Raw genomic sequence first — 17103 nt, forward strand, 5'->3', positions numbered from 1 at the left:
GGGCAAAAGAACCTAAAATGGTGTCAACAGTTTAAAAGGGTGCAAAGCATTCTTTGCGTTGCTGTTTATGTGAAGAAAGATGTGTTTTACAGCAGATATTTTGGGGTCTAACACTGCATTTTCAGGAAACATCAGATTTGGAGCTGGGTCCACAACTCCTAAATCTTGTCCTTACTATTTTTCCTCTCTGTGGTGAACAAAGTCCCCTGGAAGAGGTGGTGTGTGATTAAACACATTTATTCTCTCTCTATAAATACCTAAATATGCATAGAAAACCAGATATACACAGAAAACCTGAATTTTATAAACATACTCTTTATATATATATGTATAAAATAGAAGGAAAAATGGGTTTATACATGAAGTGCCCCCTTCTGCAGCACCAGTGAAGGTTTAGGGTGGGGAGGGTCTTTTTTGGTCTTTTTTTCCCCCTTCCTGCTACTTATTTTAGGTTATTGGAGACTTCTGCCATGCTCTGTTATCCCAGCAGCTGCACAGTGGTGGTATTTGTGTGCCTGAATTGGTTCTGTGTCACAGGGCAGAACACAGGAACACCTGCATGGAGTTCCCTGCAGAAGGAAAATTCCAAACTTTTCATGGATATTCCAAGGTTCTTGCAAAGCCCAGGGGTGCTGACAAGGCCTTGGAGGTGCTACTAGAGTCAGGGAATCTCAGAATGGAAAATTTTAAGGAAGGAGGGAAGGGCTTTGGAAGAGATTTACAGGAAGAGGCATTAAAAATATTTACACAGTGCAAAAAAATCCCAGGAGCCATGAAAGGATAAAACTTTAATTTACAGCGGTCCTGCTCCAGGCCAGGAGTTACAAGCAACAAGTTCAGGGGGGTGGCAAGTGGTGCTTGAATGAATATCCCAAAAATCCACCCCCAATCCCTCTCCCTGTGCCAGAGGAGGGGTTTTCATTCAGCATTTTCCAGCTGAGGCTGTTTTCAGCTGCCACAAAGAATCACCTCCCAAGCTGTGCTGGGATGATGGAAGGCAGCTGGGTCTTCCTGACATCCTATTTTGGTGTAAATAATGGTATTTTGTTTCCTTGGAACATTCCTGATGCTGCAGTTGAATGAAAAAGATAAAAGTCTTGTGCCAGGTGTGGAAAAATAAACTTTCATTTGCAGGCTGAAATTCAGCAAAGCCTAAAAAATTGCATTCTGTAATGGGATTGGGCTGCCCTTGCAAGGTAAGATTACTGGTATTTTTGTAATGCAGCTTTTTCTTGGTTTAGATTCTGGAATTATTTATTATTATGGTGCAATGCTTTGGAAAAGGGAAAGTGTATTTTGTCATTGCAGATTTTTTACGCTGCGAAATCAAGGCCTGTACAATAATCAGAGGTCAAACCTAACATGGAAAATGCACTAAAAGTGATTTTCCCTGACTCACCTCCATGTTTATACAACATTATAATAAAAAGATAGTAAAAATTAAGTATTGCAGAATTAACTAGGCAGAGGTTTTTAGGTGTTTTCCTGTAAATAAATTAATTTGTAGTGAAAAAAGGTGAATTATATCCAGGGCCTACTCAAAGCCTGCAGTACCACTTAATGTCATTCCATCCATCCTGGGACAGACTGAACAATCCCCCTTTTTTGAGTCATATTTGTTAAGATTTTAATTATTAGTTTTTAGGAGTCACTTTCAATTTCTCTGACAGACAATTTAAGATTTTCATCTCTAGTATTTAGTGCAAATGGTTTTAGTTTTGCAATGTTTCCCCTTAACCTCACAACTGTAGTCAAAAAGTACCTTCAAATTAGGAGGTACTGTCCAAGAACCAGCTAAAAACCACAGAATGTATTCTAAAAGCACTTGAATTCTTTTAGATCATTTCCCAGCTTTTTGTAACTGTTCCCAAAGCCCTTTCCCTTTCTGCTTTCCCCTTTCCAAACACAACAGGCTGATCTGCTTGTCTCAGATGCTGATGATAACTTTTTTATTTCTTATGTACATTCTTAACAAAGCATCAAAGCCAAACACTCTCCTTTCCCCCACGTTTCTGTCAGCTCCAGGTACAAATTAACTTCAGTTAGAAGGTCACCACTAAGTTCCCAACCACCCCAAACAGAGATGCAGATTTGAGGGCTTCACTCTTCAAAGTACAAAATTATTTTAATTACACTACACTCTGCCCCTAGTTTGTAGTATTAATCACACTTATTTACAGTTTGCTCATTAACAACTATGCATCAAGATGTAAATTAGACCAGTCAAACACTTCCACGAATTCAGTTCCCTCCAATGCTCTGGACAAGGTTCCCAGCCTCTTTTTTTTTCCTTCCTTTTTTTTCCTTTCCTTGTGCTTCAAGTTGTAAGGAGCAGGAAAGTATGGGAGCAGGAGAATAAACACGTCCATTACCCAAAGACTAAATGTGAACTTCCCAAGTTACAAAAATACACAACTTCTGATGAAATTTGCTAGTTAATATACATTTACTCCAGGGTATGAATACAAATAACTTTTTATTAAAAAAAAAAAGGGGGGAAAGGGTAAAAAAAAAGAAAAAAGAAGCTAATAATACAACAGGCATGTCTGAGACCTAGAGCTGCATTAAAACCACTACTGGTGCTGTAGGCATTGTTTAGAATCTATACAAACTGTTATTTCTAAAAGGTCAGAGCACTATTCTCCAGCAGAAAAGTTATGGTGTGAGTCAAGTCCTATGTCACGTTCTGTTAATTCGAGTTGAGCCACTTGACACCAAAGAAAAAAATAGACCAGAAGGATGAAGAATCAGTAGCTTCAAAAAACAAACAGCCGTTGCTTCCAGGTAGTTTGGATGCAAATCAGAGCCAGAGGTGTATGCAAATCCCAAATATTTACAGTACAGCATCACTCTACAATTTTCTTATAAAACAGTAGGTAAGGAGTCGATGTAGATGACGATGTCGGAGAAAGAGAATTCAGAAAGTCCTTTTCCTCTGTGACCTTCACTTCAGAATCGTCGAAGAGCAGCCACTTCCCCTCGTACTCCTTGAGGCTCTGGAGCACGTAGAGGGCTTTGTTCTCCAGTCCGTTGGCTCCCAGCGCCGCGGGCTCGCCCTGCTCCGCCCTGGGCTCGGCGCTGGGCTCGCTGCGGGGCTCGGGAGCCACGCTCAGGAGCTTCTCGGGGTTGGGCTGTTTGCTGGCACACAGCTCACAGTCAGCCTTGCTCTTCTGCCCCCCGAGCAGCCCCACGGCCTCCATGTTCTTCTTGCTGAGCACCTTGCCCGGCGGCGCGGCGCCGCTGGGCCTGAAGGAGACCTCGCCGTCGTCGTAGTCCTCGGCCACGGCGCGCGCCTCCTCCTCGGTCAGCGGCTCCGGCTTGAGCGCGGCGTAGCCTGGCTCGGGGAGGAAGTTGCCCCTGTCCAGCTCCAGGCTCTGCAGGTCGGTGACCTTCACCGAGGCCGTGTAGTGGCCGCTGCTGATGGTGATGCCGCTGTGCATGACCACGGCGAAGAGCCCGTAGGTGTCGTTGGTGGGCCGCGTGCTCCACTCCTCCAGGGACAGCCGGAGCGGCGTCAGCAGCGGCGTGTTGATCTTGGACAGGCCCCCGTAGCAGTCAAACCTGGCAAGGGACACCGAGATGAAATGCCACAGCACCTCCCAGAAACCACTTCAGGTGGCCCAGAGGTGCAGCCACAGCCTTTCTCCTCAAATCATTAATGATGGGAACTGCTCCCTGCTGCCCTGGCTCAGCACCAGCACCCCCGCTCAGGAAAGGCGTTTGTATGACTGTAATGTTAAATCTTACAGCCCAGAAACTAAATTTGAATGATTTCTGAGATCCCTTTTCTAAAGTATCAGCTGAAGATATATTTTAAATAATGATGATAAAGGTTCAGCTGATTGTTATCACTCCTGCTCCTATTTCTGCACAAACACCCCCTTCTCTCTCTCAGCATCCTGTTCAAAAACAAACCAAAAACCTCTTCAACAGCCAAGGCTGAACCAAGCAGAGTTGGGTTTGTTTTTTTCTCCTCCTGAAAGAGTCATTTACTAAATAAAGCATTACTTATTTTACTTTCAAGTAGCTTTAATATCACTCAGAGATTGTGACTAATTTTCCTCAGCTCCCCTCAGTGCACTGTAGCTGTGCCAGTGGTGCTCACCTGGGATTCTTCACTAGCTGTCCTACAGTATTCTAATATTTCAAACAATTCTGTACTTAATTTACTTTGGAAAAGCCTCTAGTATTCCGTAAATATTCAGTATTTTTGTTCACAGCACACAAATTAACCAGGAGAGGAAAAAGTCCTTTCATTATAAGGATTTTCTACAGAGTTTGAAGGGAAAGTCAATGTTGGGATTTTGTTGTGCATCAGCCTCCTTGAATGATTCTGCTCTTGATGACTTACACATTGCATCAGCCCAGATCAATTAACCCCTTTATTTAACAATAGGTTGTGATGTCCTAATAAATTCTAGGCATGACTCAGTCTGTCTTACTCAACTGTGAGGGTGTTGTAGGGAAAAATACTGGGGAGTACAGACAAGCCCTGTAAAACTGAGGTTTCCAAGAGCTCACTGCTCTTATCATAGGAAAAAATAACTTAAATCCAAGGAAACTGCAGCTATGGCATATCTGCAGTTATGATTATTGTTTTCCTGGATTTAATTTTGGTTCTGCCTCACCCCTGTTCAGAGCCATGAACCCTGAGACACAGAAATAAACACAGTGACACACACAGATCCTCAGTCACTCCAGTTCAGTGAAACCTCACTTCACACCTCTCACCATACACATTTCACTCCACCAAAAAGAACACAGAGGAGCACAGAATCAGAAATAATAAAACTTAAATCTTCTGAAAATCCCTATTGTCAGCAGCCAGAAATAGAAATATTCAGAAGAGAGTCAGGAAACACAGAACTGCTGGCTGATACCCTGGATTACAAATCCAGTTGCACTCAAGCACACTGGGACAATCATAGTCACAGAAAACAGGAAAAAGCAGGCTCTACCTTTCTTCTCAATGACATCCAGCATCAGAAAGATTTGGAGAGGAGGAAATAAGAGAGGAAATCTTTTCCTATTAGCTTTTTGTTCTTCTTAATGATAAGAATCTAAAGACAGAAAAATTGCATGCCAAGTACTCTGCCTGCTCTGACTGATGAACTTCAAACACAGCAAACCTGATTTCTGCAGCCACATCTTTCTAGACCATAAATTAGTGATATTTTACCAACTGCAATGAATTTCACCAGACAAAAAGCTGATTTTCTCACAGACTGTTAAAATTCTATAGTGGAAATGCTTAACTACATGTTACCAGTTAACAAATTCCTTCTAAACAGCTTCACAGCCTGCTCTCACATGGCCTGGCGTTTTTCCCCACATAACAATTGCCAAAGAGAATGATTCCTCCCCAGGCAAGGAGATTTTCAAACTGGCTGCTTTATTTTAAAACAAAACACTTTGCAAAGCAGCATCTAGAAAAGAGTAATAAAATCCCTATTAACTGCAAATATTTACATACCCTTCATTTCTCATTCATTTACAACTTAGTCACCAGAGAACTCAGTAAAGCAAAACTGAGCAGACCAGATTACCAAATTGTTGTGGGAGCTGAAAGTTGTCTGAAGATACTTATCTTAAAAAATTTAAGTTTAAACCCAGTAGAAGAGTTTGTTACTACTTTCAGCAATGATAGGGTTTTGCCCAAAACAAAACATTCAACCCAAAAATAAAGAAACTCTTTTAGAAGAATTTCAGCTTCATCACAGGTTTCTATGTCAGGTTTTCCACTCTGACTTCCTTAATCTCTGACTGGTAGCCCTTGGCAGAAAATTTATGGAATGACTGAAAGGACACATGAGGAAAACCACAAGAGACTGGAATCACTCTGACCTGGAAATTGGTCTGAGTGTTTTGGAGCAAGGACCTGAAGCTGGCCAGGACAGAAGAGGTGAGTGAGGCAGGAGAGGATTGGTTAACTGCAGGTCTTTTCTCATGGAAACGGGAAAATAGGAAATACAAGAGCAAATGGAAAATAATGTTCATGTTTCCCACTCAACTGTGATGATTTTTAAGTGTGCAGCTGTAAGTCAGTATATACAAATCAGTATTTAAGTAAATATTGTGGAGATCAATGAAGAGACAATTTTGTATATTATGATTCTGGACTTGTATGGAAAGACATTGCAGAGGCAGAGGAGATTTCCTTTCTGCTTTGTCAGAAACCTGGATATTCCTGTACAGTGCTGTGGGGATGGATTTTTCTTTGTTTCATCCCAACGAAAATCCCAAAATTCTTAAGTATTAAAAAAAAAGATAAAGAACACTCCCACAACTTCTTTCAAAACATAAGGATTGCTACAATTACAATACCAAACTGATTACTCTGTAATTGAATATCAATTATGCTGATACTACTGTGTTTTTAAAGTAATTGATTTTTTTCCCTTTTAATATTAGTTTTTTAAAATGTTTATCTGATTATTTTTTTCCCCAAAATATCAGTGTTCACATTCAGGTAGGGACCAAAATCTGCTTAAAGGAATTGGTTAATTCTGGGGTAACAACTGTTGGCTCTTTAGTGTGTTAAGTCCTGATCAAATTTTTTTCTCCATTCACATTCATCTTTTTAGTACTCACATTCAGGCAGAGACAACATCAGACCATAAAATGCAGATTTGTTCTCATTACTTGTTCTGGTAAAGCACTTTTAAGCTGCCTCTGAACTCAGTTTATTTACTTAAAACTTAAATATCCCCTTAAATAAAGGGATATTTAAAGCAAATAAAGTTTTAAAAAATATCAGGTTGTTCCAAGAGTACAGCTAAAAACTTTTTGTTAAGGAGTCTCCCAAAAGTCAGTTTTTCTGGAAGTAATTTCTGCCACTACCTGGAACAACACAGAGCCTTTATGGCATTGGGGGCTTCATCCCAGCAATTTAATTCCAACCTGGGAATCTTTTGGAAACACTCCAAAGCATTTTCAGCTCCTGGGGTAAGATTTCCCTTGCTGCAGGACCCTGTTTGGTAAGACAGGCAATGCATACTCACTCCAAGCCACTGGCAGCAAAGCACTTCAAGTGAATTGTGATCACTTCGGGCATTTTATCGAACAAAAGGCTGCGCTCAGCTTCCGTGTAGTGGTGGCAGTTCTCACAGAAATACTTGTCCTCTCCCACAATCCTCTCCACTGAGGCAAACTGGGAAATTGCCCATTTCAGAGTCTTCATTTCTGTTTTTGGCTCTGGAGAAACTAGAAAAGAAAATCACTGCATTCGTGGATATGCCAATATTTACATTTCCAAAGCATCCCGCCAGAAGTGCAACAAAACAAAATATGTCAAGTTCAGACCATTCCAAACCTGCAACACTGCAAAGAACACTCAGTATGTGAGAAATACGTGATGTATTCCAACCTTTGGAGCATTTCAGGAAGGAATGAAAACATCACTTAATGGCTATCGTTACTCAAAATTAGGATTTTCCCAAAGCTCGTTTCAGATCACACAATTTTGTTGCCATGTCTGGAAATGGAGAGCTTGTATGAGACCACAATTTCACTTATTAAGGCAAACCCCCAAAATAACCAGAAAGTTCCCTCTCACTTCTTGCATTTTGCCTCCCCTGCCACCCTCACACTGCTGACAGGATCACCCGCTGTCGGCAGCACTTCGCACACGAACATCACCCTGCACATTTTCCTTTGAATCCTTCAGCAAAACGGGGAAAAAAAGCAGGAAAAGCTGCTCCAAATTAAGTCAGTGGCAACTAAAATTAATTTCCTTAAAATTCTCATTTCAAGATGTATTTTTGGCACGCTTCCTTTTGAAAATAGCTAAAAAACTGCATATAGATCAATAAAATTTGTTAAAGGACCACATGACTAAGATTTACAAGCATAATGAGAATGTTATTAAAATAACAATCTAAAATACTGCTTTTTTTTTTTAGAGTAACTAAGAAAAACTGGATTTGTGTTTCTTTTATTTCTAAGAAAAAAATGTAAATATTTCTTACAAGAAGAAGAAAAAGCAGCAAAATTTCTTATCCAGAAGAAAAAAGACTCAAATCAAAGGAAATTACCTATTCAAAAGCAGGAAAACAGGTGCCTAAGTGACAGATTGTAGGCAGTCCATGCTATGTGTTAAGATCTGGAGCAATTTGAATATTATCTGGATCTGCCAACATTATCAGCACCGTGTTTCCAAAGTCTAAAGTTAATCAGGACAGGAGATAACAGCCTCTAATTTTAGCCAGCACAAACAGGAGCCATGTTCCTTCCTAACTGCAGCACTGTCCTTCCCCACGGCTGGCTGAGGCAGAACACACCTCACAACCCTTTTTCTTTGAGAGAATTACTTACTTTCAGAACTCTCTTCACTTTTAGAAAGTTCATCTTCTTGCACTGGGACACTGATGTCCTGAAAATCCTCCCTCCTTTCCGTGAAGCACTCGCACTCCAAGCACCTCGTCCTCAGCACTAACTGGCCCTGGAAGAGTTTCTCCACCAGCTCGAAGACAGCCAGCTCAGTACCTGGAGAGAGGACATGGCACATCCCTGAGCAAGGCCCACTTCATTCCAGAGACCCTTCAGAACCTGCTCATCCTCAGAAAATCACTGTTACAGCCATGGCCTTTTAGGGAGCTCAGACAGGAATTCAAAAGCAAAACAAATCACGAGCAGTTTTCATGGTATCACCTGCTTGTAAGTAAATAAGGGCCCTCTGTCTCTTGGGCCTCAGAACTTTAATTTCTGCTCTAAGATTGGGCCCTTGTTTTGTACTTGAAGTGTGAAGTGTCATGTTCTGGAATATTTGGTTGTCATCAATGCTCTGAGTCCTTAGCATGGACTGCTGATGTCCCCAGGGAGCGCCACACTGTGGGTTTGCCTGGTTTCTCTTCATTCTCAGTCATCTCCTTCCTAAATTTACTGGCCAGTTTTGGCCAAATCTGCAGAAGAAATGCACAACTCAAAAGACCCTTCATTCCTTCAATTTTTTATAAAAAAATGGTGGGTGGAAAGTTCCAAATTAGTAAGTACTGGATTCATTCTGAGGCCCTTCCCTCAACATGTATCTTGTTTCATTGACATAAACAAAATCCAGACCTGCCAGCCAATTAGCATTTCTAATTGGTATCTGTGAGATCTAAATAGATTAGATCTTTAGTACATCCTGAGTCCTTCCTGGTTCTTGGGAAGGTTGGGAATATAGAAAGATTAAGGAACTGGAAGGGAAAAAGAGGATACTGTTTGTAAAACCATAGCTAGTAGGGTTTGGTTCTGTTTGCTCCTGCCAGAAATATCCCTTTACATCTTGAATCCACTTGCTCTTTCTATGGATGACAAAAATTAGTGGTAAATACAAACCTGGTAATATTCAGCCTTTTTTCATACATATTGTACAATGATTACAGAATGTTAAGAGAAATGCCTCAAGATCTAAGCTAAACAGGTCAAGTTCTAAAAGAAAAAAATTACAAACACGTATAAAAATAAATTCTCTTTCCTAAAAATCATCTTCAATTCCTGAAAAATCTAATTTTGTGTTTAGGGCTCTGCAGGCTGTGCAGTCTGAAGGCTGACTTCCCACGCATTGTACTTTCTTAATCCTACTAATTTTAAGCCCATCCACTTGTGCACCAACCTTCCTTTTTTGGTTCTTTTTCAGTTCCTTTTCCATGATGGCTTTCCACGGGAGACGATGGTTCATGATATTCTTCTTTACTGTCACCATTTTCACACTTGACAGCTGACTCTTCGAACTCACAGTCATATTCTTTCCCTGGCTCTTTGGATCCCAAGTTTGTAGTTAACTTTCCTAGACTGTAAAATTTAGACAGAATACTGGGCTGTCTGCAGGAAGATTTTAACCAGTTTAACCTAAGGCGCGACTTTTTCTGCGTGGGCTTGGCGCTCTCGCTGTCCCCAGAACACTTGGCAATGGCGTCCGTTTGGTTTTCCATCTTTTCTCCCGTGGCTTTCCTCTTGGACCTGGTTTGTCTTTGATTTTCTTCTGCTGCAATTTGCTCTTTTGATACTTTGGATTTTTTCTTGGCGTTGCCGCCCTCGGCGTCGCTTTTCCTTTTCCCGTTTGCCTTGAGCAGCTTCTCCTTGGCCGCGTCTCCGCCGTGGCTGCCCAGGGTGGGATCCTCCGCCTCAGCAGGGCTGACAGACCCATTGCTCTCAGAGTTTTGGTTGGGTTTTTCCTCCAGTTTCGCTGCAGGCTCTTCCACAGGCAGTTTGTTCAGCTCTTCCTTCTTCAGCAGCTGGCAGGTTTCCTGGATGTTCCCCAGGATACACTGCAGGACCTCCTGGGCATCGTGCTGCAGGTACCCTTCGTACATGGGGTTCAGCTCTCTGTGCAAACAAAAGAGCAAAACATGAGGGTTTGGTATCCTTTGCTAACTGGGGACTGTGATTTGAGACTGAAATCAGGGATTTAGCAGTCATGGAGGATCTTCTCCAGGCACAGAGAGGAGTCCCCTCTGTCACAGGGCTGGGGGAAGTTTACACACAGCCAGCAGTGGAGCTCCTCAGCTCCAAGGGAATCCTTCCCATCCCTGGCAGGGGTGGAACTGGACAAGTTTTAAGGTCCCTTCCAACCCAAACCTCTCTGTAATTTAATAACACTTCTGTACCTAAGCACTGTTTTAAACCCCTTCTGCATTAGTCTTACAAAATTCAAATTTGTTTTCAAATTTCCAATGCCAACAAAGCACAAAAATCTTGCTGCCTATAAGGCCATCAAAAATTTCAGGTCAAATTTAAGGCCATCTACCTTGCACCAGCCTGGAAATGTCAGGACAGAATTCTGTCAGCACTGAAGGGGATTTGTACCTGAGGGTGTTCAGCAGCCTTCGGGGCTGAGTGGCCAATTCATCCGTGTATTTCTCTGGGTTTAGGAGAAAACTGGCTTGAAGCTGCTCCACTGAAAGGATCAAGGAGTGCAAACTGCAGATGAGCTCGTAACTTGCCAAAGGATCTTCTTTACAGCTTCCCTGCAATAACAATGCAAAAGGAATAAGAACACTTGCCACAGTTACATTGGTCACAAATTAACATTTTTCTCTCCTCCCCTCCCTCTTGGTTTTCTATATCTGGCTGAATTTTTTGTCTGCTATGGGAGGCAGGTGGGTTTCAGACAATATTTTGGTTTTTTCCAAGCAGGAGACAAACATAAAAGCCCAATTAGCCATTAGTTTAAAATCCCAAACCATCCTTGTCCAAACTCCCATTTCCATCAGCTCCAGGCACTGTATCATAATTATCTTTGTGCCAGAAGCATGGTCAGGTATCCTCCTCAAATTTCTTGTGTTAGACTTTAAAAATTCTGCTAAAGTTCAAAGCCACTAAAATACATCTTCACCTTAAGTAACAGTGTAGAAAACAATGCTGAAAAGCTTCTTAAGAACAGAAATCAGTTAAATTTTCCCTACATTCAGGACAGCCTCGCCTGTGAGGTTACAAATATAAAGAACATGTGGGGATTTGTTACCTTTTCTGCCTTTTGCTCTCCTTCATCCTTTGAAGATTCTCTCTTCTTTGAAATAATGTTATATAAATGTTTTACTCCAGTTTTAAAACCAGGACAAAAATATAATACCTGAAAGCAACAGTTGAAAACACGAGAATAACTGGAGTAAGAAGTTATTCCAAACATAAATGCACATTTATAATCCACACAGCTCTGCACCTCCCCAGGCACACAAAGATCCAGGATTTTTCACAGCAGGGAGGAACCCCCAGTATGGAAATTGAAGAATTTCCCAATCAGGACAACCACAGGGCACACATTTACTGCGGCAGCATCTTAATTTCTCTGCTGTAATGAGATGCCCTTTACACTGCACCCAGAATAAACTGATTTCACCCATTTGTGCTTGTCCAAAACCTCCCTTCTGGACATGGCCTCACCTGCAGGACGCTGTTCAGGTAGCAGGTGTTGCCCAGGTTGTTCAAGCCCACAAAAGGCAACATGTTGTCTTTTTTCTCACAGCTGACAAGGGAGGGGGGCTGTGCTGCAGGAACCACCTGGTCACTGGGAAACAGAGAAATGGGGTAAGAGACACTCTGGAAAAAAAATCCCTCCTTCATCTCTCCCCACCTCAGAGAATTCAGCACTGAGACATGCAGGTCTAAACCCTGCCAAAGTGTGTCTGAATTCACACTGACTCCTCAGCAACCCCCCAAAACCACACAGGAGGAACATGTGCTCCAAGTTCCAACACATTATATAGCAGGAGATTGATTTAATGGATTGAAAATCCCATGTTTAAATAATTTTGTATGTTCTTTCCTCATTGATAAGGCAGAAAAAATGTGCCTAGAATGTATTTTTACAGTGTCCCCTGCTCCAGTCACATAATTTCATTTCTGGGTGCAAAGGCAAAGCATAAAACCAGAAAAAAACCCCTAGAAAAAGAATCCAATAAACCTGACACACTATACACTAGTGTATAGATTATAGATTATCATTATTATTAATCACTGCTAAAAGTGAATTATACATTGTAATGACACAACACAACCAAATTTTAAAGTCTCCAACTATATCTAACTGACCATAATTTTCTTTTTCCCACTTAAATCCCCTCACCAGCAATGAAATAGCTTTGCTTAGGGCCTGAAAAGCCCTAATGAATGACAGCCAACCCCACAATTAAAGATCCTTCATATTTTCATTAAAGGTCGCTTTGCAAAAATTAGATTTTAATATAAATACTTCAGTGACAAAATAATTATTTATATTAACTTAAAGCAAATCAAGTTTTTCGACGGATCCCAATCCAAAATACCAAAAGAGCAAATCGCAGCGGAATAAAAGCAGCTTTTTAAAAAGAGTTACTAGAAGTTGGCCACAATCATTAAACAGGTTTTAAAAACTAACTTCTGCACGCGATCCCGAAGTTTGTGCCAACTTAACATCCCCGGTGCCGCTTTTTTGAAACATGAATTGGTTGCAGCAGTGAGGTGGTTCGGTTTGACGAAGCCGCCCCGCCGGTTACATTAACGTGAGCGCACGTTAATGTAAGTGAGGCGCGCGGGTTAATTAATTGTGTTTAGCGCGCGGATTAATTAATTGTGTTTAGATCGCAGTTTAATTAATTGTTTAGCCGTGCTGCAGCGCGGTGTTACCCGAGAAGCCGAAAGCGAAAGGAGCGCGGATGGCGGCGCAGCCCCGGCACCCAAACTTCTCCCGCGCGGCACTCACATCTCGGCGCCTCGCAACTCCGCTCCCTTCGCCTCATTTTCCTGCGCCTCCACGAAATCCAGCACCCGCTTCGCCTCCTTCTTCTGAAACAGCTTCAGCGACAGCCGGTTCTTCTTGGAGGGGCTGGCCCTGGCGCTGTCGCCGGGCAGGACGCCGGGCATGGTTCCTGCGGGGCGCGGCCGGGGCGCTCACACCTGGCGCGCACACACACACACACGCGCACACCAGGCGCCATTTACTCCCCGAGGGGGCCGAGCGCGGACCCGCCGCCCCCCGCCCCGGGCTGGGGCCGCCCCCCCGCGCCCCCCTCATGGTCCCCGCGGCCGGCGGGGCCCGCGGCTCCCGTCCCTCACTCACCGCTACATGCCGGCCCCGCTCCCGCGCGCCGTTGCCATGGAGACCGCGCGGACACCGCCGGACAACTTGGCGCGTTTTTTTCCGCGCGCCGGCGAGGACCCCCCCCCGCCCCTCCCCTCCCGCCTCGCGCCGCAATCCCCCCCACACCCACTACCCGCTGGAGGCCGCCCGGTGAGAACGCCGGTAAAGCCAGCGCGCCGCCGAAGCGAGCCGGCGGGCGGAAGCCATGCCGAACGCGGCGCTGCCCCGCCGCTGCTATGTCCGCCGGCTCCCGGTAGTCGCCGTGATGCCGCTAGTGGCCGCGCAAGGGCGACGCCGCATCAGGCAACGCGGCGGGCAGCCCGCTGTGGGTCCTGCCTGAGCGCGCGCGGGCGCTGGTAACGGCCCGGCCAAAGGGCTCGGGTTCGGGCTGTACCATTGGCGTGGGGAGAGCCGTCTAACCCCCCTCCCCGCCGGCGGGAGGTGGGTTGGTCCCGCTGTGACCACGCCCTCTGCGCGGTTTGGCCAATCAGAGGCGGCGGCGCCGTTTCCCGCCCTCCCCGCCCTGAGGGCCCGCAGTGGCCGCGAGCGGCCCCCGGAGCTTCCCGCGCTTTTCCCACAAAATCCGCACATTCCAGCGGAATTCCCAGCGGAATTCCCAGCGCATCCCGGCCCCAGGGCTCCGCCAGCACACCTGGACACCGGGCAGCCAATGGTACTTAGCACTGAGGCTGTTAAGGCTGCAAAGCTGGCGGGTTAGGGGTCGCCACGCTTAAAAAAAAGCCGGAATGTGGGACAATGCTGTAGATTTCTGCGTTCTGCTCTTTAAATTGGCCCCTCCAGCACCTCCCGTCTGTACATAAAGGATATACGTTGCTTATTCATACAGGTTTTCCAACAGAAAGGTTCATTCACATAAGATATTTTATAGGATTAACTGCATAACTCAGTTTGGGCAGTACCCAGATCTGGATTTTGGGGTGAATTACCCCAAATTTGAGCACTCAAAAGCTGAACTTGCACAGGACCAGCTGCTGCTGCCTGCCCTGAGTGTGGCACTCCTGTTAAGCACTAACGCAAACCGAACTCCACAAAAATCACTTTTTTTTTTTTTTTTTTGCAGTCCTGCAATATTTTCAGATTTTTTTTGCTGCTGCATAAATGAATTATTACAGCAAGTCACTATCCCTAAATACTCGTATGAATTATGGAAGGAATTGTGTAATTCCAACAGTCACGGCTGTGCTCCTGCACAGGCTTTGATTTCTTTTGCAGGTAAAACATCCACATGTGCCTCCACATGCAGGGCTCAGATTCCCAAGGTGAATATATCGATTTATTTCCTTGGCCTGTGGGATCCCCAGAAGCTGTTGGGATGCTGCATTCCCACTGAGCATGGATGGATGGATGGATGGATTTCCCCCCCAGCTCTGCCTCGTGAACTTTAGCTCTGCTCAGCAAACACTGCCCAGGTCCTGCAGTTAATAGACACTCAGCACTACAGAGGCTCTTTTGTGTGAGACAGGAATCTTATCCAGGTGGGTGGTGCCCAGAGGTCCTGGAAGTGCTTGGCTGATTAATAAAGTGATTAATTAAGTCTGTGTGACGCTGCTGGTGCTGCCCTAGAGCAGAGCTGGGCAGAGTCACAGAATAAATTCGGGATTTATTAAAGGATCTCCTCCATGGATCCACCTTGGGCAGCACCAGAGCCCAGCCAGGGCTGCACCCAAATGACCCAAAATGGCCCCAAAATGCACGAGCGCTCCCGGGGGCTCTCCCTGGGATCAGTTCTGCTCCATTGGCACCTTGGAGTTCATTGTCCCATTCCAGCTTCAGCCCAGGCAGTCCCACCCTGCTTGTTTTTCTCTCTCCAGCCCACGCTGTTTGTGCTCCTGGGCTGAGATTTGGATCATTTGTCCTTGGTGCCCAGCTGGAGCAGGAATTGTTTTGTGTCCCTGCTCTGTGCAGAGAGCTCAGCATCCCCTGATGTGAAGCCCAGACCCACACACTAAAGCAGCTCAGAATGTGAAAATATAAAAGCCAAAACCTGAGGCATCACTGGTTTGAGGCACTGGCTGAAGAGTCGCTCCAGCAGCAGCTGAAGGTGCTGGGCAGTCAATCCCAGGGTTGTAAGGGGAAAATCTGGGAATGTTTGGGCCTTGGGGCTGGATTCCCAGCTGGAATAAACTCCGAGGTGCAGAGGGGCTGGCTGCTCACCTCAGCCAAGCTCTGCCCTGCCCAGTGCGTGCTGTGCAATCTGCTTCAGCAAACATGAGGGAAGACTATTTCTATCCAAGGGTTTTACAGGCTGAGTCTAAATCCACATCAAGCGATTCCTCATTTTCTGTTAGCTGAAGTCCAGGTGTGCTCATGCCTACGAATGCCATCAGTGACATCAGAAGCTGAGATGTGGGGGTCAGGTCAGGCTTGGGGACATTGCCAGGCTCATGATTTGACTTTTCGGGGGCAGTAACTGAGGGAAGGAGGGAAAGGAGATGTTTGCAGAGCAAATTTGGGGGACTGGAAGTGCACACAGCATTTCTCATGGTGGTTATGGGGCTTTGGTCTGTGTGTTACTTTTCTTTTGGCTAATGAAGCAGCCAGCTCAGTTTCCATAGGTATAATCATTATTTTAATACACAAATGCATCTGCCACACAAGCAGTACACAGGTGAGCCCAACACCTCTCAGAATACTCAGCACTTGTTTGGAAGAGCTTCACCTGCTCTTTTCCCACAGCATGGGGACAATTCCCAAATGCTCCCCTTAAAGGGGTCTGTGCTGAGCTGTTGTGCAGCCCAGCAGGGCTCAGGGTCAGGTCTGCTTCCTGGATTTTTAAAATTAAAATGAAAACTTCCCGTTTTACAATTTCTGCTGGTAATTTCATCTGATTACATACAACCCTTACTCTGTTCTAAATAATTTCTCTCCCTTAATATACTCACAAATTGCTCCCTAATTCCCCATCATCGTTATTTTGACCAAACCATGCATGTGTCATTTCTAATTTCCACTCTAAATTAGTTCTCTCTGGCTTTGAGAGACAAAGCCAATATAAGTGTGAGACATTCTGAGTGATATTTAAGCTTCCCCTTTGCCACCTGGATGGAAAACTGGGGTGAAATCTTAGCTGCAGGTCTGTCAGTTGATTGATTTTTTTTTTAATTAGGCAACACAGTCCCACTTCTGCCTCGTCTTTCTTCTCTCTCACCTTTCTCTGATGAGTTCATCAGCTGTAATCCCACTCCAGGTCGTTGTTGTATACAAAATTTTGGGACACAGGGAGGAATCCACCCCCTGGATGCCCAGGACAGCCTGCTTTGCTGATTCTTCACAAAATGCCCCTGAAGCCATGATTTATTTTCGGGAAGCAGGAGCTGCCCTGGTTGGGAAAAAGCTTCACCCACCAGCCTGACATGGAGCTGTGCTGCCTCAGAGACACCCACACAGCTCCATCTCAAACCTGCCATCCAGCTTCCCACTGAGGTAAAACCCTCAGCTCCTTCAAATCTCCTCTTCACCAGATTTTTATGCCCCCTCTTAAAATATGGCTCCCTGTCAGTGCTTAACGTGGGGAAATTTTTCCAGCAGGAAAAGGTTCTGTT

The 17103-nt window shown here is 44.6% G+C and overlaps 1 protein-coding gene across 6 annotated transcripts; it reads right to left on the reverse strand.

The window, feature by feature from the left end:
- Nucleotides 1–1922: 1922 nt before the first annotated feature.
- Nucleotides 1923–13809, reverse strand: USP1 (ubiquitin specific peptidase 1). 6 transcript variants are annotated; one of them, XM_072932991.1, is made up of 9 exons: nucleotides 13674–13809; nucleotides 13163–13356; nucleotides 11866–11989; nucleotides 11447–11554; nucleotides 10789–10949; nucleotides 9596–10308; nucleotides 8314–8484; nucleotides 7002–7203; nucleotides 1923–3561 (listed from the first exon to the last, which is right to left on the reverse strand). In XM_072932991.1, exons 2-9 carry the CDS (start codon nucleotides 13321–13323, stop codon nucleotides 2847–2849), a joined length of 2355 nt encoding a protein of 784 aa, XP_072789092.1. In that variant the 5' UTR covers nucleotides 13324–13356; nucleotides 13674–13809; the 3' UTR covers nucleotides 1923–2846. The 6 variants fall into 6 exon arrangements, with proteins under 6 accessions (XP_072789092.1, XP_072789094.1, XP_072789093.1 ...); XM_072932993.1 differs by having other exon boundaries at nucleotides 13163–13328; nucleotides 13674–13802; XM_072932992.1 differs by having other exon boundaries at nucleotides 13671–13775.
- Nucleotides 13810–17103: the final 3294 nt, after the last annotated feature.

This window comes from Taeniopygia guttata, chromosome 8 (genome assembly GCF_048771995.1).
Source record: "Taeniopygia guttata chromosome 8, bTaeGut7.mat, whole genome shotgun sequence".
Classification (NCBI taxonomy): Eukaryota; Metazoa; Chordata; class Aves; order Passeriformes; family Estrildidae; genus Taeniopygia; species Taeniopygia guttata.

Coding starts and splice junctions, on each gene's coding strand:
- USP1 (XM_072932991.1), bottom strand. CDS start 13,323: ATGCCCGGCGTCCTGCCCGGCGACAGCGCCAGGGCCAGCCCCTCCAAG. Junction 7,204..8,313: donor AAGTGAAGAGAGTTCTGAAA/GTAAGTAATTCT, acceptor TTTCTTTTCTAG/TTTCTCCAGAGCCAAAAACA. Junction 3,562..7,001: donor TTTGCTGCCAGTGGCTTGGA/GTGAGTATGCAT, acceptor GTCCCTTGCCAG/GTTTGACTGCTACGGGGGCC.